Source organism: Aulostomus chinensis, chromosome 7 (assembly GCF_037954235.1).
Source record: "Aulostomus chinensis isolate RoL2024-O1b breed Wild chromosome 7, RoL_Achi_v1.0, whole genome shotgun sequence".
NCBI classification, from domain to species: Eukaryota; Metazoa; Chordata; class Actinopteri; order Syngnathiformes; family Aulostomidae; genus Aulostomus; species Aulostomus chinensis.
The window spans coordinates 28,477,063-28,500,932 of record NC_141326.1 but is presented as its reverse complement, the minus strand read 5'-3'; the positions used below and the strand labels follow the sequence as shown (position 1 = coordinate 28,500,932).

General features: G+C 46.4%; 1 protein-coding gene across 3 annotated transcripts in view; it reads right to left on the bottom strand.

Moving 5' to 3' along the window:
• Nucleotides 1-23,870, bottom strand: part of mgat4c (mgat4 family member C) — a 109,602-nt gene that overhangs the window by 6,729 nt on the left and 79,003 nt on the right. For all 3 annotated transcript variants that reach the window (XM_086209707.1, XM_086209708.1, XM_086209709.1), the window contains 2 exons: nt 1,988-2,139; nt 463-610 (listed from right to left, as the gene is read on the bottom strand). In XM_086209707.1, coding sequence (XP_086065833.1) covers nt 463-610; nt 1,988-2,116 — 277 coding nt within the window. In that variant the 5' untranslated portion in view covers nt 2,117-2,139. The remainder of the gene's footprint in view (nt 1-462; nt 611-1,987; nt 2,140-23,870) is intronic.

The following is a 23,870-nucleotide window of genomic DNA, read 5'->3' as shown; positions in this document are numbered from 1 at the left end:
TCCACCACAGCATCTTCCCACCAGGCTTCAAACGACAGCCGGTGGAGTGGTGAGCACTGTCGCCTCACGTTAGGAAAGTTCTGAGTTTGAATTTGGAGAATTTTGTGTGGACTTTTGGAAAACTACAAAAAAGACATGTAAAAACATAGCGATCCCACTGTCATGGCCTAAAGGACGTAATATGGCTTCAATTGGTGCATGGTTGCTCTTATTGATGGGATATTACTGACGGTGAAGGCCAGAAAACCAACCAACCACCACACCAGGAAACAGTTGTGTTGATTTGTACGGAGAAAAAGGCCTCTGTGGACTTGTTGCATTTCATGGCTATGCTATGAATCCTAACGTCACAGATTTTAAGTTTTAGTCTCAGCGCCTGTTTAAAATCAAGACTTAATGTTCCCACACTCGTGAAAAAAAAAGTGGGCGTAAATTCCTTTTCAAAGAAAAGCCTAAACTTACTCTTGCGATTCAGCGGGGTTCCAGCAAGATAACGATACGTGACATTAATGGTTCCGGAGAAATTACTGAGGTCTCTGAAGGTGTGAACGTATCGCTCGGAGCTCGGGGGGTGGGCCGACGTTTCCCTGAGCTGCCTTTTATCCTCTTCCTGCAATACATCACAAAAAACAGAGCATAAGTTCACACTGAGAGCATGTACAAGGTGTCATGTCTGTTGAAGAAAGGAGAGAGAAACCTGAGAATAATTAGAGTCGAGCGGGGGAAAAAAAACAGACATTTGCGCTTTCTAAATTGTCACGTGCAATATTTACACCACGGGCGTAGATGCAGCTGAGCGAACCTTCAGCGTTTGAAGACAAAAGGAATCTTAAAACTCTTCTCAGCAGTTTGCTTAGTCGAGCAAATGGACTCGAGGAGAGGACAGATAATGTACTCTGGAAACAAACTTTTGATGGCATCATGAATAAGAGATAAATCATCTGGATGATTTCAACTTGGGTCCATGTCATGAAAATTTGAGCGTGTTTAGTTTGAAAAAAGAGGCAATTAAGAACGAGATGACTTGGGCGGAGTGAACAAATATAAAAGTACGTTTGGTTTCATTCATTTTTTAGACATTGTGAAAGAACGCAGAGTGAGTACTGAGTACTGAGGCCTCACTTTGAGTACTGAGTGCTCACTTTGAGTACTGAGTGCTCACTTTGAGTACTGAGGCCTCACTTTGAGTACTGAGGCCTCACTTTGAGTACTGAGTGCTCACTTTGAGTACTGAGGCCTCACTTTGAGTACTGAGTGCTCACTTTGAGTACTGAGGCCTCACTTTGAGTACTGAGTGCTCACTTTGAGTACTGAGTGCTCACTTTGCGTTGAATCTGACTGGTCAAGTCTTGCCTGTCTTTGACTGATCGTCCATTCACACAGTTCATGTCCTGGACATTCCATATTCTCAAATGCCACACTGGCTTTCTTTTTCTTTTTTTTCCCACACCAGACATGAGCGCTGATGTTGGGATACGGGCGCCACCATGTTTGTTTACACCGCGCGCCATCGGGTGACGTGCCAGCACAGCAGCCTCTGGCCTCATGCAAATCACCCAAGAACTCCTCGGTCCTGGACTCCTTCCTCTCCACCGTCTCCGTCACTGTCGGACGGTGGACCTGTGTGGCCTCTAGCTAACTCACTAATGCTCAAGCTAATTTAGCTCCTGGCTGTTTTGCGTTTGTCTTTTGCTAAAGTAACTTTACCTTTGATACGAGTGTGGTGTTTCACGGATGAGGCGGAAACATTGCAGCAGACTTGGTTGCAGCTTATTGATGCAATAATGAGCAGTGGTGGTACGGTCAGAGGAAGCCCAGCTACACGCAGACCGGGCGTCTCACGCCCCTTAGCCCCGCCCATAACACTGTTCAAATCAGGCTGATTCCAACAAATCCTTGAATCTTTGACTCTTCAAGGTCACTGGGAAATGCTTGATATATCTGAGACAAAAACGTGGAATGCGGATACACATCAGGATTTACTCACCAGCACATAGCCATCTTCAATGTAGAGGTTGAGGAAGAGGAGGAAGGTGATGAGGAAGCCAAGGAAGGGAATCGTGGAGCGTTTCCTCAGACACCTCATCTTGTCCAGGTATTTCCACGCCAGTCTCATGCTGCACGCACTCTGGCTGAGATCTGCATCGGAACACGAGAGAGAAAACACCTTAAAATTAAGGCGGCTTTGTCTCTAACGTGACAGGTAAATAACCTGCCCAAGCAGGGGGAGGGGTCCTTGGACCGTGCAGCCGTGTATGACATGGCGTTTCCCTCTAGCATCATCATTAGCCTCATAAATATACTCCAGCACACTCTTGTGTTATTAGTGTCTTCATTCCCTTGACGCATTGGACCCACACACACAAAGACAGGTGGAAAATATGCACTGCATGTAATTGACCTGCAAAGTGTTCCTTACCAATGTGACTAAAATGGGTCACTGCTAATAAAAATGGCTTCATAAGTACCCACCATGTGGTAGGTTGTTCACTGCGCCCCCACCCCCACCCAACTAGTGTCATTAGCTGTTCAGTGCTAATGGACGCCTCGTGGTTGAGGGCCGGAATTTTGAATGCCGCCTTGTTCTATGAATGATGAACACAAACAACAAAATCGATGGGCTCTTTTCAGCTGGCTCACGCGTCTCTGGTCTGGAGGCTGGGCTTGTTTTAGAGAGCTGATCATCACGTGCATACTAAGAATGCTATTCCTCCATCTTTATGAATGGGGAGCCCATACGATCCATCTGTGAGTGCAGGTTCTGCGCTTGGGATTGAGCTCGACCACAAGGTTACGTGACCCTGGACCGACGGGTTGAGCAACGAGGCTCCAGGAGGAGAAAAAAAACAGTTCTCTTTCAATGTCAATTACAAAATGCTGCAAATACGTTATTGTGCTTTTATTGAAAAGGCTCTGACACTCTGCTTTGCAAACATTTATGAAGAAGTCAAATATCAGTCAGTGCAGCAAGCAAGAAACACCCTTCTCCTCCCCTCTCCTCTCTCCTCCCCTCTCCTCTCCTCCGATGTCCGTTTCTTGTTGATATCTCGGACAAATTCATCCAGACGACCTATTTTGAGGGTGGGAATAAAACGTGTGAATGGGTTTCGATGTAATGTTGGTCTTCTGCCTCAGTTATGCGCTCCCTGAATGCCTTCGAGTTATTGCAGGTATTTACTACAATCTGAAGCCCCACTTGGCCAATAAAAAAACAAGCCCTTCCGTCTACCAGATAAATACGACGTGAAGCTTTCAGCAACGGCACACACCAGTCAGTGTCACACCTGTGATGACTTGGCGAGGGAGGAAGGGAGGAAGCTCACGGACAGCAGCAGAAGTAACAAAGCTGGCAATCAGACATCAACATAGGCTTTTGTTCTGCTGCCCCAGAGGTAGTACAAACTACCTCTAAGCTCAGTTCAATGACCACACACGCATCGATCAGCAGCAGCTGGAGTTGCCTCGCCTCGCCTGAGATTCAGCTTGTCAATATCTCTTTGTGCACACTGGAAAACTGAATTTAACATATCCAAGCACTGAGCTCTGCTCTCTGGAAGCTTCAACCAACTACGTTCAGGGTTCTCCTCTGAACACAACACACCCAGAGGGGTTCACAATAGCGGATAATACTCTTTCTGCTGGGCAATTGTGGAATCGGAGAAGTCACAAGTTATTTAGCGGACGATGTCGGGTGACACTCTTCTCAAATAGAGCCACAAGAGCCCTCTGAAGCGATCACACTTGCTATCGCCCGCCCCCTGGAAATCAATGACCACCTGAGGTCAGGAAACCCCCGAGTGGACTGAGATTCTCTGAGTCAAGCAGTCAAGAAGTTTCCTCAGTTCAGTTTGGGCGCAGGATCATTTGAGTTTCTTCACCGCTCGAGGACAGAAGTCCACAAATGTTCACCTCAAGAAAAGAGCGCTGCTGCTGCTGTCGTGCTACCACTGTTTATGCGCATCCCTGTCTCCCTCTCGGCGTTCATATCAGTGTTCAAACCTTGGATTTGTGCTGATTTCATCTAGAGAAAGCCTTCAACCTGTGGACCCACTGTTGTGGACGGCGAGCGTGTGCTAAGTTAACCTTTGAACATGTCATGCCCGTGAGCGGTGAGGCCCAGCTAGCATGGTGAGAGGCCAGGTAAGCTCAGTGAGGGCTCATGGTTCATGGTCAGCAACAGCCCACATCACCGCATCCTCCCTGAATCCCCACTCGGCTTCCTTAGCTGGAATGTGACGAATGGGACACGCTCAGCTCGGGAGTGGCGCCATTCCCAGTTCCGACCTCAGAGTTCCGAGGAAAACGGAACGCGGCGTTACAGTCGACATGTCTGCTTTAAAGGTTTTCAATCATATTTTACAGTACCGAGAATCCCCTTTTATGCATTATTTGTACATTTTATGCGGACAAATGCTTCCACATCACAGAGGGGAGAGCTCTCCACCATCTTTGCGGCACTCCAATTGTCAGAACACATCTGGCATGGTCTCTGTTGTACGTGTGGCAGGTCTTCTGCAAATTACAGAGTTTTGATGAGCAAAACCTGCAGGCTTTTCTTCAGGAATCTGGCTTCTTTCCCCTCCGAGCTGGCGGCTGGTACCAGAGTTCTCCTGACACCAGGACTCAGGTATTTAATGCATCTCAGCACCAGCTTCCTCTCCTGGAACGGGGACTCGCAGCGCTTCTTTCTTTTTGCAAAAAAAAAATCTACAGAGCATTCAGAGCATCTCCTCCCACTCTGAGCCCGCACTGAATTATTGAAATTAGAGAGGCGCCTTGCTTTGTCTGGTATCACTGGAACACACACACACACACACACACACACACACACACACAGGTCTCCAATCTGAAAACTCTCACCTCCTCCAGAATGAAGCAGAAAAGTACACAAAGAGGCCATCCAGTCCAGTCACAGGTCCAGCGTCTCACATTGTACTGCATTTAGGAGGTATTTCTACCTGTGACATCGTCGTTTACTCTGATTACTATTGCTTATCCTATTCCTCAGTCTATTTTAAACTCATCACCGAGCAAGCGCTGTGAGAACAGACGGGTAGAATGAGTGGCTGTGACGACAAAAAGTGGGTAAGTTACCAGCACCAAACACACTGTCACACCCATGTCCAATGTACTCTATATTTTTGGAATATAGAATAGATGAAGGTGTATACGTATGGTGTGATGGCATAGTACTTCCAGACAGCATCCATTAGCTAAAGGGAGGTATGTGTGTGTTGCTGTGCTCGTTCTTGTGGCGTGCATCCAGAGTGGAACTGTGCAAAGTGAAATGGACTAAGTGTGTTTTAATGGACGTGTCATCCTGGCAGTCACACACTCTCTCAGATGTCCAGGACACAGCACACTTTCAGCAGGCTGGGGCTGTTAAATATCCATTATGCACTCTGTGTGTGTGTGTGTGTGTGTGTGTGTGTGTGTGTGTGTGTGTGTGTGTGTGTGTGTGTGTGTGAGTGAACTGGACCAAATAAACCACAGCACTGCCTCTCTGCTCACCCAGAACTGCACTTAACTCATATCAACTATCTGGTCCCAACTCTCTCGGAAGGCTGTGTTCTCGGTGCGAGGTTAAATCCTGTTAGACTGACACACAGGCAGTTTGGTGGTAGCACAACTGCCAAGTGTTCACGCTGTAAGAACCTCACAAATCCAATTACATTTTCATTCTCGTGGCTAAATGTTAAACGTGATCACAAATTTTTGAGCCTTGCAATTTTTAAATTCAATATACCGCATTAAAATATTTCACTGTTTTGGCTGTAGCATCCAGTCGCAGCTGGCTAGGAGACAGAACTCCTGGAGATTGTTGCTCCCAGAAGAGATGAGATAGAAAATACACCAGGAACTCTGCAAAAATCCTCAGGGGAAAGGATCACCTGGGTGTATCTCTCTGTGATTGGGGCCTTGGGGTTTGGAAATGGCTCTCAGCTGGAAATCTTCTGCCCATCAATCCTTGACGTCAGAACCTGCTGAGAGTTTTAACACTGCTTGTTTCATGGAGTGAAACAAGAGTGTCAGAGTTACACAACGGATTCTAATGCAACTGGCCAAAAGATGGAAAACCTCTGAGTGTAAATGTGTCCCATACATGAATCGATCCATCTTAATCGATGCCACAGATTATTGGTTTGATCTTATGCTGATTCGGCATGTTGTAGTCCCACAATGCTGTTTTTGTAGTAAAATGAAGTCAGGATTTACAGAAATATGCCCATCCCAATTCCTCAGAGCTCAGGAAGCAGCTCTTAAACCAATCCAGACTAAATATATATCTAATTTACGGGATGACAACACTGAAATGTCGTGTAACTGTTTGTTTGTTTGTGCCAGACAAAGAACGCTTTGCTGGCTTGGTTAATGTGAATGCTTTTGGTTGTCATGTCTCCCAGCCAGAAGCAGGAAAACCAACAGGCAGTTGAACAGGGTAAGATTTAAAATCCACACAGGACCGATCAATAAGCAGAAACCACCGAGGACACGTTGGGACACTTTTAACATCCAACATAATGGAAAACCATCCAAAACGGAAAAATACGCAGTGACAGGACGGTGACATTGATGATGCGTTGAAGTCTCTCAGCTCACTCACTCACACACACACACACACACACACACACCCTCATCTGGCCTCCTGCCTGTCCATGTGGCCAACAACACTGCAGAAATTGGGATTGTAAATGAGCACAGCCTTCCTTGCTTCATGTAAATGTTGACGCCGCTGTTTCGCCTTTTACCCCGTAAAGACGTCATCCGTGCTTCTCTCGCGATCCACACGCGCTCCTGGAACCGTCTCCATTTCTCCTTGCTGGAACCCAGACCCACTGAATGGTGACAGAGGCAGGCTAGAAAAACAAGGAGCTCCACAGTGATGAGAAGGTAATTACGTCTGCCCTGATGTGCAACCCAGTGCCAGGAATTCTATATCACCCATGAAAACAAAGCCCAAACAAAACAAAAGTCCTTTCATTCCCTTATTTGTAATAGCTTGATTACTGGCGAGTGAACGGAGGCCTCCTGCATGCCAATGAGGCCTCCTGCTCTCAAACGCTAGCGGGGAAAATCTCAAAGATTGAGGAGACCTGCACTGACACGCCACCGACATGAGTTGATTTCCACAGTACTTTCACATCCCTCCTTCCCAAGGTTGTTCCTTTCAAGTCATTCCTACAACAGTAAAACCACAATGTCAAGACGCCTCGGAGAATTCACACTTGCTAACCGTAACCCAGAGTCTCTAAAATCTGAATAGAGGGCTTTTCAAAAAACGTGTTTATCCACATATTGAATTAATTCATTTGAAAGCTGGCAGGGAACTGAGGGAGGCAAATGAATGAAGATGAGATTTGAAAATAAAATGCTGTCCTGTGGGAGTTTCAGGTGCACGCAGCGTCGAGCCCCACCATATGTTACTGGGAAATCAAAATAAGCTCGAATACTTTTCTTGCTGGATTGAATCAACTCTCGACTTTCCATTCAGCCGTTTTTAAAATGTGAGGCTGCATTTCTGTAATGGGAAAACCAAGATGGGAAACTCATTGTGAATAAGAAAAAGGGGAAAAGATTAATAAAATGGGCAGCAGAAAGCAATTCTCCCACATTTCATCTTGTTATCTGTTTTACATTATTTCCCCTGGGTATCCTGCACCTTGCAGATATACAGCGCCGCACAAATAATCAATTAAGCCTGCAGATTTGCAGGGATTCAGCAGCTGCTTTGTGTTAGGCCTTCAGCCACTTTCAATGGATTTTCTCTCTTGATAAAAAGCGGAGTAACTAAGGCTTTTGTTGATAACACAATTGTGGTGCAGAGAGGAATAATAAATCCCTTTATTATGAAATCGCTGTTTTGTTAATAATTCAAATTGGTCAAACAGTTTACCAATTGCTCCATTCTTACCGCCCGGCACACAAAGGAATCTGTCATCTACAAAGATTTAGCTAACCTTGTCAGACGTCCACGCCCCGCGCAGAAGCACAGGAATGATCCTAATTATCAGGATGCGACGGGGAATTGTCTGTGAGTGTGTTATCGACGTGCGGTGTAGTAAATTGGAGTCTGAACGCTGTTGCTGTGAGATTCACCATGTAATTCCTGTAAACCCTGTGTGGCACGACAGTCATTTCTGAGGTTGACGGCCTGTCATCTGCACAAAGGCAATCTTCCAAAGGGAGTCATTTTCTTATTTGAGGCAACAAACAACAACTTGCATTTCTCCTCTTTTTTTTCCAAGCCTGTAAAAGATGCCAAGAAGTTTCCAGATCATAAAATGGTCCTGAACCGTGGCGTGTTCCAATGATCCGGCAGTATAAAAGTCTGCAGGCCAGACGGCTGCACCAAGAGCCCCAACAGATGTAGACCCCCCCCCATCCCCATCCCCATCCCCCCTTCTCCACGCGGGGCCTGTCACCGCTGTCAGCAGCTTGAGCTCACTCACTCTAATCGGAGGAGGAGGTGTTGTGGAGGTGGCGGAAGAGGGAAGAGTGTGTGTGCTGAATGTGATGTGTTCCCAATGGACACACTGTCCAAGCCCAGCAACCCCCCTCCCTCCCTCCCCCCACCGCCACCACCAACTGCTCCCACCGCTGGGGCCCTCGAGGGAGAAACAAGCAGTCCAGTGACAGTGCCACTTCCAGCTGTTCTCCCATAAGAAAACGGTGAGGACGACATGCCGCCGAGCATAAAAACCTGAAATTGTCTCAGCTGGTCAGGCTCACGGATACGAGAATATTTCTAAAGCGCCGCCGCGGCTCCAGTGTCCTTGTCTTGTTGTCATAAGCTCTCATACAGGGACAGGACTGGCCTTTGTTCTCAGTCCAAAATGTGTTGGAGACATCAACAAGGCTTTTCAATTCATCACCATTAAGGCTTTTGGCACAGGAGGTGCAAGCTACTGGAGAAGGTTCTCAAGAAATATTGAGCTCGTGCCACCCGTTGATGCTCGCTTCAGAGTGATCAAGCATCAAACCGGTGCAAACGGATGCACTGTATGTGCTTAGGTGCTGCATCTCGGTCCGTACTTGAAACGTGATTGTAAAGAGATGTTTCAGACCCGCCTACAGGCCCCCCCCCCCCCTCCCCTGTTTGACTTGGCTGGAGAAAAGATGTCCTCATATCTTTTATAGCTGCGGGTGGACCGGTGCCACCTCCGCACAGTCGATTCTCACCTTCATCACTCAGGGAAGGAAGTGTCTGCCGTGAAAAACAAACTGAGACGCAATTAAAGAGCGTACTGTGCTGATGATGTGGCGATACGTTTGTTCATCTCCGAGAGCTGCTGAGAGGCCGTAGGACTCGGCGGTTAAGCGCTTCAATGAAACTGAGAGTCGAAATGTGAAAGAGATGGAAAGATGCGATTAGTCAGGCTGGGCTCATTCACGCTTCCTACTTCTACCTACAAAAAGCAATGCGTCATCATTTGAGCAACGAGTGAGATGTCAGGACGTTTGAATTTGTGTTTCTGGCAGCAAAGCGAGGTTTCGAGGGAGATGTTGGGATATTTGCAGCCACTCCTATTTATATGGCTTTTTTGTATTTTATGCCAAACCGTCATCTTTGCCTAACCAAGTGGCTCTCGTGTCTAAATCTGGGCATACGCTTTACAATTTTAGCCCCATTTCTGACCCAGTTTTTGAGCTACGTGACTCACTTCAAGTTGGCCAGCATTTCAGCCTCGTCAGGCATCGTCTGCTGTGCAGCGTGCAGGAGACCACGAGGAGCGACAGCAGCCCCCCCAGTCGGCGTGGGACTGACTTCCTGACGCCGGAGTTTCTTCACGCCCTCGCACAGCAGAAGCAGAGACTTGAGTGCATTTAGCTCGTCGAGCCACGTGGCAAAAGCGTCTGGAAACGCTGCAAAGACACGCCTTGACATCGAATGCAAGTTTCCTATTCTGTGCGTCTTCCATCTGAGATCAGGACAGATATTCAACAACTCCTACTTTCCTTACTTCCTTCCAAGGTGAAAACAACTTCCTTGGAGCTTTCAAATGAAGCCAGGATGATCCGCAGGCGACCGCGGCGCAGTGTCACCACAGGAATCCCGAGCTTTGGTCTTACATCCAAACAATCTACACACACAGCGAGTGAGTTCAAGAACGCTTCTGAAACGTAGTGTTCATATACACTTCATCATAACCACAATGTCGTTGCAACTATCTTAAAATATTTCCACTGATAATAAAATTAATATCTGCCACTTCATTTTCCACGGACGCTCAGTCAGCTGATCTGCTTTCAGAGTTTTGTCTGCATGTTTATGTTTAAGGTCAGAGGGAAAACAAAAAATTTCCTCTGTTCCAGCTTAATGAGGACAAGAGGCACAAGAAACTCTTCATCTGCACGTGACCTTCTAAGTGGTTGGCACTTTGACCCGGATTAGCGCTCCACCAGAGGTGCACTTGGAGGGAAGAGCAACAGCCGTCCTGCCTGCCACGACCAGCCCACATACACGCACACGCTCTCACCTGCTCGTCACGCGTGTGAGATACCAGGACGCAGAAAATATTACCTCCATCTGAGAGACTGGACAATTAGTATTTGAAAGCTGCGAAGAATTCCCCGAGGCAGAGAGATTCAGTTAGTCTTCAGTTGTAGCACCTTGGACTAATGGACTGAGGTGTCCCTGACTTCAGACCGGCCCTGTCCCTGACGTCATGCGTCTTAAACATATGCTGCTGCTCCTCGGAGGCCATTTTCTACACTGAAAGAGCAAACACACGAGAATTAGCAGACAACAGCCGCTGTCTTCATGTCAACTCAGTTAAAAAAAAAAAAGCATGGACAGTGGGTGCAGGCATGGGCGAGCATGAATAAAAAAAAACAAAACACACACACACACACACAAAAGAAAGAAGACCATGAAAGAAAAGACCGGAAAGAAGTCCTCTCTTCTTCTCTGTCTCCATTTGTGAGACAGGAACAAGGAAGGGAAGACTTGGCTCTGCCTTAAAAGCACTTTAAAAAGCCAAGGTCACCTCCTGGTCAAATCTGTGAAATGAGAAAATGTCTGAAGGGGCAAGAGGCCGGTGGCAGATAACATGAGAATGCACTATCTCCTCACTACACATGAGGTGCAGGGGAGGACAGGACACTGGCAGGCTTTTCAAAAGGCTCGGTGCTGAAATGAGGGCTGGAAACACAATAAGGTGGCCCAGTTTCACCCAGTATAGCGCGTACATTGAAGTGCTCTTACGGAATGAGCTTTTTGGTCGAGCACACAGCCGGAGAAATGAACCGCGCTTTGCATTTAACCATCAGCGTACGAAGCAGGTGAATCTAGCTGCAGTCTCCTGCCTCACTCTACTCACCAATCTCAAGCATCAGTAGGAAAAATTAATCTTCAAATGGAGGCGATCCAATACCATGAAGTCAACACATGCACAGAACGGTCGGCTCTCTCCCGCCGGTGAGGTGCCAACACTTGACGTTGTCTCTCGAATCTTCTTAAAAACTGGGTCAAAGCTGAGATAAACCGTGTTGCACGAAGGACTAAAAAATTCTCTTCTGGGTGGAGAATAATGGATGTGGTATTCAAATTATTAATAAGGGCTTTGTTAGAATATTTGGTGCATATTTATGAGTTTCATCTCGGTAAACCCGACCTTCTCTGCACCACAGCTGCTGCTGAACTGCAAACTTGTTATCCAGAGTCTTGCTCTGGAGTTCCTCCACTATCTAGAGGTCGTTGCTGCTTTAACTTGCTGCGCATTCGTAGCGATGCTGTCCCTCGGTGGTGGACCAGAGCTGAAGCGAGGAGCAACAGCAGCGTGGAAGAATCCGAGCTGGAGCGTACAGCACGTTTCAGGAGCGGATGCAGCAGAAGGAGGATGAACTCAGCGCTGCGATGAGAAGGACAAGGGGAACAAGCTAGCGAGACAGCGCACCGAACACATCCCACACCAAGTTGCGCTTTGTTGGACACACGACTACAAACTTCCATCCTTTGTGTTGGGATTACACTCGATTGTAGAGGAAGGAGACACAAATTATACATAAAACCTTCCCCAGTTAATTATTAAAGTTAACTTGTGGGGGGGGGGTGCGGATAAATCAAGATAAAGATACTTTGAAACTGATGCTTAAATGAGCAAACAGCTCAGTACAGAGAAGGAAATGCTTTCATGATTTCATTCAATCTTACAGGTCGTGAGCTGCATCCCGCTTTGGTTCTGAAGGCGAACATTCACCAGAGATGCAAACATGTCGATGGATCGCGCCAAGAAATCCATCATTTTTTAATAATTACACCTCCAAAGGAATCCTCACAATCATTCAGATCACACATTCTTTCCTTGAAGGCAAGAGGGTGAGCGGGAAGCCCAGATTGAGATGAAGAGCACGATACCTGAGTGGAGGAGCCCACGTTTCCTGCAGCAGCCTTGAACAGTGCAGCTCTTCTGGAGGCGTCTCTCTGCTGAGACATTGACTACCTATCCCACCGCTAGACTGATGGGAGAATATCCTATATCCCCGCATACTCAGGATTCTCCCAAGTCTCCGGCATGAATATTTGATGAGAGACATGTGGGACGGCCAATCACTAAAAGACATTTATCTCCAATACCCCTGACTGGGCAGCCCTCGCTGAGCCTCTCCTTCGGTAATCAAAAACAAACAGTTCATGGATGAAAAGGCCCTTTCAAGAAAATCCTTTATACCTCGGTATTGTATGTATTAGGGATTAGCTCGGCTGCTTGCTCAGCAGGCATCGGGATTCGAAATCTGATACAATCATGAGACAAATCTTATATTTTCCACCACCAAGGACAGTGTGGAATAAAAATCATTTGTTGTGTTTTATTTTGGCCTCTGAGCCGTGCCTCCCACGAGTCTCCAAGAGCACGTTAATTAGCTATTCTGTGCCTTAAATCTTAAGTCTGTTTATTCAACCCTAATGACCCTGTTGGTGCCACAGCCGCATCCCAGAGTGCTGTGCAGATTCCTGCAGTCGCGGCTCAGACCTTGAAATCGCCATCATCAGCCCATTACTTCATAACCTTGGTTATGCAAAAACGCGGTGGCATTTGTGACGATACAAATGAGCTCTGGGGTCCTAATAACAAACCCATTCAGGTTCCATAACCCCCTAACGATGATGGAGCCGCTCAATCTCTCCCCTGCACTTAAAGACCCTTCTATCCACCATCATGACATCACAAGCATCTACGGTTTGGATAATAAATCTTTGAATCAAAACTTAATCACAGCCGAAGGCCACGAGAGCCAGCACCTGTTAGATCGGGGTCATGCTCATTTTACAGGACGATTAAATAAAAATTAAGGGGCCAGTTTTACAATACTTGGCGGAGGGTTGAAGTATCCACCAAGGAAGAAGCCATTTCATTCAGATTAGTGACAGTGCCACCTAGTGGTGACAGGAGATAACACTTTGACTTTCTCAGCGAATTTAAAATTGGGTCAGAAATGCCTCAAGATCTCAGCGATGGGTTGTTTTGAAGACTGGCGTTTCGGCACAGCGAGGGTGACAATTTTGACGTTTTGCCTTACAACAGAAGACTTTTAGCACAGTGCACCGCACTGACAGACTGTCCAGACTTTTGCTGAAGAGTCCCAGCCAACGACGCCACCTGGTGGCCACAGGAAGGAACAACCCTAAATTGATTTACATCAAAATTACACCGAGCTGTCTGGACATGATGGACAGCAACATAATGTACATTGACTGTGTGCTTCATGCCACCACCTAGTGGCCACAAAGGGTACTAGCACCACAGTTCAGCCATACAAGCGCCAAATTAGCATCCGAGCATGAAAGTGCCCGAAAGTTCCTTGGAGGAGTTGGGAACTTGAGTTCTTTCTCTGCGACTCACATCCGGGCCGTTGTGTGATTTGTCACTTTCTGGTACGCAGCGGGAGAAATCCTTTTAATTTCACGTTTAACCTCCAAAAGGCCTGCGGTTGAACACTGACTGTAGGTGATGTATAATTACGATTATTTGAGTATGATGATAAGTTCATATCACACGTATCTGAGTTAAGTGTCTATCAATTTATTGCTTTGATCAAGTCGAACAAAATGAAGCAGCGAACCCACAGTAACACAATTACACTTTAATTAATGAGTATTTTAATGTTCAGTGACATTTATGCTCAGAGCTCAAGACTTACAAGTTGCCACATAGATGACATTGGCTAATGTCCCAGATCAGATTCCACCTTTTTAATCCTGCAGAAAATCAATTAGAATCAGGGTGAGGGCAAACGTACTCACCACCGTATCTGGAGGATTCAAGCACATCAAAACGACTCGTATTTCACGTGCTGCCTCGTAGTGGCTGTAGTTACTATGACCGGAACAAGGGAGGGAATGAGATAACGTCTGTATAAAGCCACAAAGTCTGCACCAGTCCAGAGTACAGGGCCTTCCCCCTGTATTTACTGCTGGCTCCTGCCCCAGACACATCTGACCACTTAGCCCAGTTAACGGTCCCCCCCCCCCCCCCCTTTTTTCTCCCTTCACTTGGATTTTTCTCTGTGTGATAACCAACTGAACTAAAAGAAAACACTTATGATCTCAACAGAATCAGACCACAGCAATCGATGCCCTTTTCTAACATGAACCACAAAGTTGATCTGACCATAAATAATAAAACACACACCAATGAGAGCGTCGAAACATCACGAAACACAAATTTCACTGTTACGGCGGGGAAGGGCGCAGAGAAATCCTACTGATGAGTGTAATTGGGCGTGTAAGATCAGAGTCGGCGGCTGCCGTAAAGCGCACAGACCAACAACTTAGACGGTACTCCCCAGAAAAACAAGTAAATAGGTTGTACATTCTCAAGGAAAAACAACCTACATTCTTCAGTAAGTGACAGATGCCGTCTAGGACCGTAGTAAGGAAAGTAGCAGATAAACGAATGGCGGGAAACATCCGTATCCGGAGGTGGAGGGAGCGGGGATGTAGAAGGTTAGCCTGTGCAGTGAGCGCACATTCAAGGCTCCCAAAGACATGAAAGCAGTTCTACGCTCGCCGGTGCTTTGAATGGATATTTGAATACTTTGCTGACGGGGAGCTCGAGTTTCAGGTCACCAAAATGTCCGCACTTGACTCGTATGAACCCAAACGACGAACAAACGTTAATCAAACCTGAATTCTCGTGTATCGAAGCGTCCACACGCGACGCTAAAAACGTGTCGTATCAGACGTGTGGCTTATTAGCTGCTTTTCTCTGCATGACTCGTTTGAGCTGCTGCATGTTCCGGTGCACATAAACACTGCGTGATAAATACCTGTACAGAAACACCTGCGAGCTTCTAACACCGGCCGCCTTTATAAGAGAGAGTGAAAATGATTCTCCAGTTTTTGAATGTGGAGCGGACAGGATTGTCTCTCTCTTCTTTTTTCATACAGTCACAATTACTCTCAAGGTGGATCTCCTGCTGCCAGTTTTGTGATGCTGACAAAGGATGCCCTTTGCCTTTGAAGTACTTCATCTTGCCTCAGGTAAGAGTCCATTACTTGGCGAAAAAAAAAGAAAAGAAAAAGAAAACTTTTTGTTTGCTTCCCAGCCTAAGGCAAGCTCTCAACCAAGTGGACTTCTTTGATGCTGAAATGTACACATTGCCCACACAAAACAGTACGTCGTCAAAGAGGGGGGGGTGGGGGGGGGGGGGTCATCCCTGCTCATTTCCTTGAAAAAGTAACTTGGGAGAAGCTGCGCATTTCCTTCAATCTTTTGAAAAAGCAAATCAAAATCTGGTAAAAGCTTGTCTCTGTGCATTATTAATGCCACTCGTGAAAGAGGTAGCCATGAATACACCTTGCAGGCAAATCCTCTGGTGGCATGAAAGGCAGTAACACCTAGCGCCGACTCACCGTTTCTGTTCTGAGCAATGTTCTGTGGAAATGTGGACTATTTACATGTTTATTACCGTAGTTTCTATTTTAAAACATGTACATTATGCTAATTTTTCAGGGCCTAGTCACATGAAATAGAAAGTTAAGCAGGTGAGTGTCTTGTTTTCAGTGCTTCTCCAAATCTATTCCACAGGCGCAGCTGTTCTCCCTCACCTCCAGAACGCAGCCTCTGTTGTTTGTTATTCAGCTGTAGTCGGCACACCAGCCTGGCTCCACCTTTGGCTCATTTCAGAGCAATTTTCAAGCTTCCTGTAAAATGAATATGCATTACGTTTGCAGCGAATCCATTTGCAAGACAGAATGATAATGAAGAGAAAGAGCTTAAAAAACAAAAACAATTAATCTAATGTAAAATGGCTGCTCAATGCTTCTAATGAGATTCCATTTTAATAAGTGGGTATGTTGTACACCGAAGCCATTTGGTAAACATTATTGCCTATTAGTTTGATGACAAGCAGGCAAAGGAACAGATTGGATTTGGAGGAGAAAAAAAAAACCCCGAATTCTTGTTTGATGTAAAGAAAACACTCCTTTTAACCGCTATTGACATCACACAACTGTATTTATGTGGACTTTGTTCTTCAAACAGCTTTTTATTAATTTGAGCTCTGAGCGATCTCCAGAGTACAGTAAAGTAGCTCCGTAAAATCAAGTTTGTTTTGCTATGAAATTGACATAAATCATTCGTTCCCAAACAACACTGCTTTCACGGACAGACAAATCTCAGCCCGCAGTGATGCAGGCTGCAGGCTGCATCACTGCCTGGTTGAGTGCATTGACTTATTCATCAGGGTGGCCAGGGCCAGCTACTCTCTCAAACTCGGGGCCCCAGCAGTTATCACTTTCCTGCTGCTGGACAAGAGAGGCAGACCCGATTAAAGATGCATGGTGGCCAGTGAGTTGATCTCAAATTTCTCCAAGCTTTGTGCTGCCCTTGTCAAATATTCATGGCCCCTGCTGTGTGGAGTCTTTGGTACATGGATTAATGTAAGTACTTCCACCCATGTGCATCTCTGTTTGGCAGAGTACACATCTGTGATATTCAGAGAAGAGGCAGGGAGGGAGGGCGGCAGGTTTAAGAGGCTGTGGAGGGTATCGTCACATTGTCTTTGTCTGAAAGAAGAGCTGCACGGTACAGGGCCTCTGCCACTCAAGGTTGACGATGGCTGTTGCCTCCAGAGGAGATTAATCACTGGCTTTTTCCATCCATTAATGAAAAAATCCATAAGAAAAACTACAAAAACCCTAAACAATTCCAGTTGCCCGGGCAACTGCTCTGCGAGGCGGATGTGAGCCTGGATGCAGGCTACTGCCCATGCAGGACGTCCCCCCTCTGCACACCACTGCTGGATCAAAAGGAACATCAGTGCTGTCACAGGAGCTGCCAGAACCAGGTGAGCTAGACGGGCCTCGGCCTGAGCCTCGCTAGCTGCTGCGGTGCGTCTAGTGCAGCACGCTAGGGATGGTGAGATTCACCGACTCCTATCGGTGGTCCGGTACAAATGTTTGAGATGCGACTGCACCGGTGACTTCCGGATGCATGGCCTCTAGCCTGCCTGCATCGGTAAATTCCACGGTTAAATCGATTATGTCGTGTTCTGTTCCCTGCCCTGTGGTGTTTCCCAGGCAACCTGAATCACAGACGTAGGAGAAGACCTGACTGTACCGTTGCTTCCTCGTGCACAAACGGAAGCCAGAACTACACAACAAATACGGGAAACGAGGACGTCAGCAGCGAGGAGATATTTAATGCCCCCCAAAAAAGGCACACAAATCAAACGTGTGGCAGTATTTTTTGTTTCTCAAGCAAGAAGGTAGTATTGACAAGACGCGCACAATCTCCAAACTCTGCCGTGTAATAAAATCGAATGCTCTGTCTGTAAATACTGAATTATGTCTTAAAAAAAAGATTTAATGGTTTGCTCCATAAAAACCAACCAAATATTAAATACATCCCTTATCGAATCATTTTTGAATCACATTCCATTCACCAACACAAGTTGATTGTATGGCATCGTCAGTGCATCGTATCGGTGGACGCGTATCGAATCGAGCTCAGTGGTGGAGATACGCATCCCGATGGCCGGAGGGACGGCTGCCAGACCGGCCAACCTGGAACTGCAAGGTTAAACATACGTATGTATGCACGTTAGCAGCGGGCTAACCTGCAGTAGCCACCTCTGGTGCTCACTCCCGGCAGAGCCGGAACGTCACCACAGATACAAACTCCCGAGAAATGCAGAGCGATTTACGTGATGGCAATGAAAATAAGGAGTGAACTCCTGAGGCGATGGCTTGATTTACAAGTTCTCCCTGGGCTGCAATTATCATTATTAGTACGACTCCTATCAGTCTCTCGATACGCATGTAAGAAATCAAATGCAATGTCATCTTGCTACTTATTTGGGGGCTTGAATGGAGACGATCCAGACACTAGAATAAACAGGATGCTGCATGAATCTTAAACGTGACCAATTAAAGCACTGAAGTGTCCAAAATATCACCCGAAACCAGCAAACAAGCAAAAATACAAAAACGACACATTCCATGAGACAAAAACAATAACACAAATGTGGAACATAAGCTCCATCAGATACAATGATATCTTTAACAATGCTCTAATATTTGAGCAGCACTTCCAAAGTTAGAGCCTTGACTCTGGACTGAAGAGTTTATATTAGAGATCTATTTAATCTGACAACCCCGAGAGCAGCCGGGCCTTTTAATAAATGTTCCTATAGCGTTTCTATAACGTACTTAAGAATTTTACGTGCTGTGTCTTGTGTGGAGATGAGAGACATTTTTCATAATGAGGGCATCCATTCCATTCATTTCCATTCTGTCAATGCTTGTCACCGAAAGTGCGATTCATTCTGGGGTCTTCGCCATTACGGTGGTATACTTATGCTTGCGTTGAAGAGAGTCACATTGTTCCAGTCCAGCTAATAAGCCATCAAAGAGAATTTAAAAATATCCAGTAAGCCTCTTCTCTCTGCTCCATTCATGACTCAAAAGGAAATATGACAAATGGCAGTCAAATCTCACTGCAACAGCTTTAAGTAGCTTCGACACTGCCACTGTGCTTTAAACCCGTATTTGACGCTCTGGGCTTGATCTCCCGTCTCTGTGAACGCTCCACTCTCTATATGGCCATCAGGAGGAAGCTGGGCTGTTGTCTTTAGTGGCATTACCTCAATTGACTTGACTGTCCATAAAATTATATATTATATCTATATTTTTATATCTTCTTTTTTCTTTTCGGAGGTGCGGTGACACTGAGTGTGTTCGGCGTGTCATTGAGCGTCCTTTCACATTTCCTCCCCCCGCAGTGCTGCTGCGATGCTCATTTTCTCACCTTGCTTCACTCTCCGCTCAGATTGGAGATGCATGACCGATTATTGCCTTGTGTTCAGGAAGAGTGACAATGGGCTTTGTGTCTCACCGGCTGTGAAATGCACCCCCGTATGAGCAATATGAGCGACGGCACAGTTCAACCCATGATGGATGCTCGAACTGTTCCAGAAAGGCTCCATCACATAGAGATCAGATTTACAACACAGCATAAAGATGCCGTTTTCACACTGGAGGAAGAGTATAAAGATGAGAGCAAATGGAAAACAGTGATTAGGACTGTGTACTGGAAGCCATCTTTTGCAGTTTCAACTGACCAGCCAGAGCTGAAATGAGGCTTTACCTTCATTTTCAAAAAGCCATTTTCATTATTATGCCCCACTTATCAAACTGGGACAGAGTATCTCTCCTATGCGGTACGGTCACCACTCTTGTGGAATCATAAAGCAGAAAATCACCATCCATCTGACATTTTTCGCTAGGGAAATTGTGGCGATAACTCCTGACTGGGTTGGCATTTAAGAGTTCGACGCCTGCACCCCAGGGACAGGAGAAGAGTTGTGGTTTGAGAGTTGAGAGGGAACTCTGGTGAAGATGATCTGACTTTAAGTCACAGCTACTTTGGGGTTGGCCCCTTGTCGTATTGTGCACCCCTGACAAGGAGGCTTGCAGGAATTCACCTCATTTTTATTCCTTTTCCCCCTTTTTTTTCCCCCTCCCAGTTGTACACTGCCGGTTCAGCTGTTCTGCTCCAAGTAGTTTCACCAGGAGGAGGTTACACGCGGGAGGATCGGCTCTACAAGGCCTCCTCATTTTTGACACTCAAGCTCTCTGGTCCTTTATCTCTTCATCTGTACAAGTGTCATTATTTACTGAAGTAACACTATTTTTGTAAACTCCAAGAGCCGAGTGCAGCTGACAAGGATTTATCTGACAACATCATTTCTGGGTAAAGAGACGGAGCTTTGTGAAGGCTGGACTTAGATGACGGATCCTTCTGTTATTCAAAAAACACCACAATGTACACTAAATATACACTCAGTTGCGTTAAGCTCATTTGTTGTTTGAATAGCTTGTTCAGTCTGTCCCATGCTCACTCTGTTGCAGTAGGTAAGAGTGAAAATGTGCAGACGCCAGAAGCAGGACAATGACACCGGACGCCAAACTCTTAAGAGGAACCACTGTGTTTCAAAATATAAGTAAATGTCCTTGTGTGGTAATTTGACTTGTAATCAATGGTGATGTAATGGAAATACAGCATGTCGCAGTAACCCTTTTACCATCGTCTGATAAACGAAATGCTCGGTAATGAAAGGAATCGGGTGAACGCCTCGACTGTGAACAAGGGTTGTACGTGCAGGATTGCTGGAACTCGTATCAGATACTGCAACAGGGTGTTCCTACACAGCTGACCTTAACCAGGCTGGGAGATGCTTTGGTACTGGATACTTCAAGTCTGCAGTTAATACAAAATACCAGGTTTTTCCCCCATCCTGCAGTCCAAACTTTCTGATACACGCCACAAATACATGTATGTCACTCGATGTGCCTGAATACTGTAGCGTTGTTCCCTTTGACAGCCGATGCAGTAAATACTGTTTTTCGCAGCCTCCCCCTCAGCCGTTAAATTACATTAACATCTGAGGTTTGGGTCAGCTGAAGAAATGGACATTGATCCACTTAACCCTGCCCATGACTCTCCTTTCATTACACAACACCCTTCCCCCCCTCCTGTAAATTATCACGAACCAAACCCTGTCGTTGACCTGACTGAGGCTCGTTTCCACAAGAGAAATTAGCCCACATTCGTCAGAATCGCAGCACACAAATAGTCGAGGACAAGATGAGTGTTGTTCTCTGTCAAATGCGGAAAATTACAGTCTTGTCAACAGAACTGTTCAATGAGAAGCCGGGCTCTCTGTCCTTCAGCCTAGCAGCAAAGCAGTGATCCAATCAGGGGGACAGCGGGCTGCTTAACACGGCTCGTCACGTGTGAGCTCCCTTATCTCTGGGCCACCATTCCAATTGATTTAAAGAATTAAGAACTGGCCCCCTAACAACCTCGCGCCTGCAAATCCAAACAACCCAGCACCTGGAAAAGTACCCCAAACTAGAAAATTACCAGTCTGTTAAACTCTTTTTTTTTTTTTTTTTGAGGCATCCGTCTTTACTCTGATTCTGTCAAATGTTACTAGCCTCTCACATGAGTTAACTTCAGGCTTTTAGTCCAGTCTAAATGCAGACAGCGCCCCCTGCTGGGTCCAAGTTCAACACAGACTATTCGCAAAGAGACACACAAAAGTGTGCATTTTATACTCAAATAGGTTTCTTGAGCTCACAACACGTTGCCCTCACTGCACCGCTTCTCTCCGCCTCAAGAACTCAGAAACACCTATTTAGCTTAGCTAGCGGCACCACAGGGAAACCAACGACTACCAACAGTAAAAATGTCCGCCACAAACCCTCAAGTGCATCGTTCGGTGTCATCCAAGTCGTCTTTATCCAGCCGGACGCTCGATATTCATTTGAGTTAAATACAGTACAAACAAACCTTGACATTTCTGTTTGTCTCAATGCAGAGTACAGACGAAGTGGTACTACTGGACGGGCTGGAATGGTGCGAGCTGGTTCAGATTTCTATCAAATGTACCAGAGGAAACACCAAGCTGATTCAGGTACTTGGTGGTGGAGACGGGGCTTTGAGCCCACAAGCTCTAAGCTGCCAGCATCGCTTTGAGACACCAACTGTTGACATTTAACAAATACAAAGATGTGACCTCCGGGGCCCCGCTCCCAAATAAAGGTCCAAAGTTGGGCCTGGGCTTCCACAAGCTGGGAGGGACCAGCACAAACCGAAAGCGTTTTGATAAATGACGATGCTGGTTATGCAATTAAAGGCTTTTTTTGACTCACACTGCTGTAAAAACAGGCAAAGCCAGACGTAAAGCGGTAATCCTCTGATTGAAGTGGAAAATGTTAAACGGTCTTCAAATCAAAGCGTTCGCTCACATGCTTCCTCTGTTCTCTTTCATCATATTACAATTATTAGGCTTTTACACTGATCTGATGACATTTCCATTTCCGTCTTTCTAGCAGCGTGTTTATGAGTAGGCCGGTGAGAAAGGACAGCTCCTTCAACTCCACCTGTGGCTCACACGGCAGCCCTATCATGATGAAGGAGTCGGCATCTCCGCTCACCGCCTCACAGGGTCTGATGTTCTGCCTGTTGAGCCAGTGTCCCAGCATTGACTGTCGGTCGTAATTCCCTCAAGAAATTGGAGCTGACAATCTTGGGCTTGCCAGACACAAAATCCTGTTTATCTGTCAAGAAGAGCCGCTGTAGCACACCATTCTCTCCCAGCTCTGCGGGTAAGCTCTCTGGGCAGACGAAGTCGTTGACAACACGAAGACAGAGACACAGACCTGATAATAAAAACGGTCTGTGCCATCAACACTTGTGACACCAACACCTTTGGTCAATTGTGGCGGATGCCTGGTGCACACTGGAGGATTTTCAAATCGATTCAAAAATAAGGCGCGAGACCACTGACAACAGATTTAAACCATGTTTTGTTTTTTTGTTTTTTTAAATGTAATCGTAAGAAATCACACACCAGAAAACGCAGGACCCAATGATTTGCTGGAGCTCACAATGTCACTGAAACCTGCACGGTGCGAGCAGACGTTCACTGGTCGTACAGTACTTGAATAAAAATATTCTGTAGAGAAAATCAGAAAAAGACCGAAAATAAATATCTTATTGTCAGTGAGAAGACCAAGAATCTAGCGTACGTATTTTGCAGTGTGAACTGGAGGTGAGTAGGAAATAATGCTTTTGCCAGCCGGGCATTTTGAAGTATCACATGAGAGAAGTTTGACTTTGCAGAAGCATTTATATAAAGATTGAAGGGTCGTCGTTGCCTTCCCAGATATCGCTGACCTCTGTCTTGGTGCAGCGGCCGCACGTCCAGCACCAGCTGGGAGCGGTACTGGTCCTTCCTGAATGGAGACTTGCTTCCTTTTCCTGCTACAAGCTGAAGCACACGACATCCGGTCGCTGACGCTTCCCAGCGAGCAGATTACCATAACATCTGTGAGGCCGTCACACTGCAGGAGCGTTCTGGGAGGTGATCTGCTCTGATCAGCATCTAATCACCAACACCACCGTGATTGGCAGGAGGGGCGAATGGGCCCGGTCATCCTCTGCAGCGGGTGGCCGTCTTTACCCGGGTTCCAGCTCAGAGGGCTTGATTTGGATTGGTTATCTCTAAAGAATCGGCGCGCTGACAAAATGTCTTGAAACTACTTCACACGGCATGTTCCTAGTGGCTTACACACAGCTTGTTTATGTGAGACGGACTCAAGACAAGGAGGATTACAGAGCATAAAACATGGCCAAAAGAGGGCAACTTGGAGAGAGATGGCAGCTGTGGAAGGCTTCTGAGCCAAGGTGTCATCTGAGACTGAGAGGGGAGTGCTGCTGGGCTAGCTGGGTGGAAAGGTGTGATGTGAGGCTAAAGTCGGGCAGATGGTGGTTGATAATGAGGGTGTAGAGGTGTATGGAGGAGGGAGGTTCGCTGTTCTGAGGCTACAGGGCTCAATGGCAGAGGCTCAGAACTGA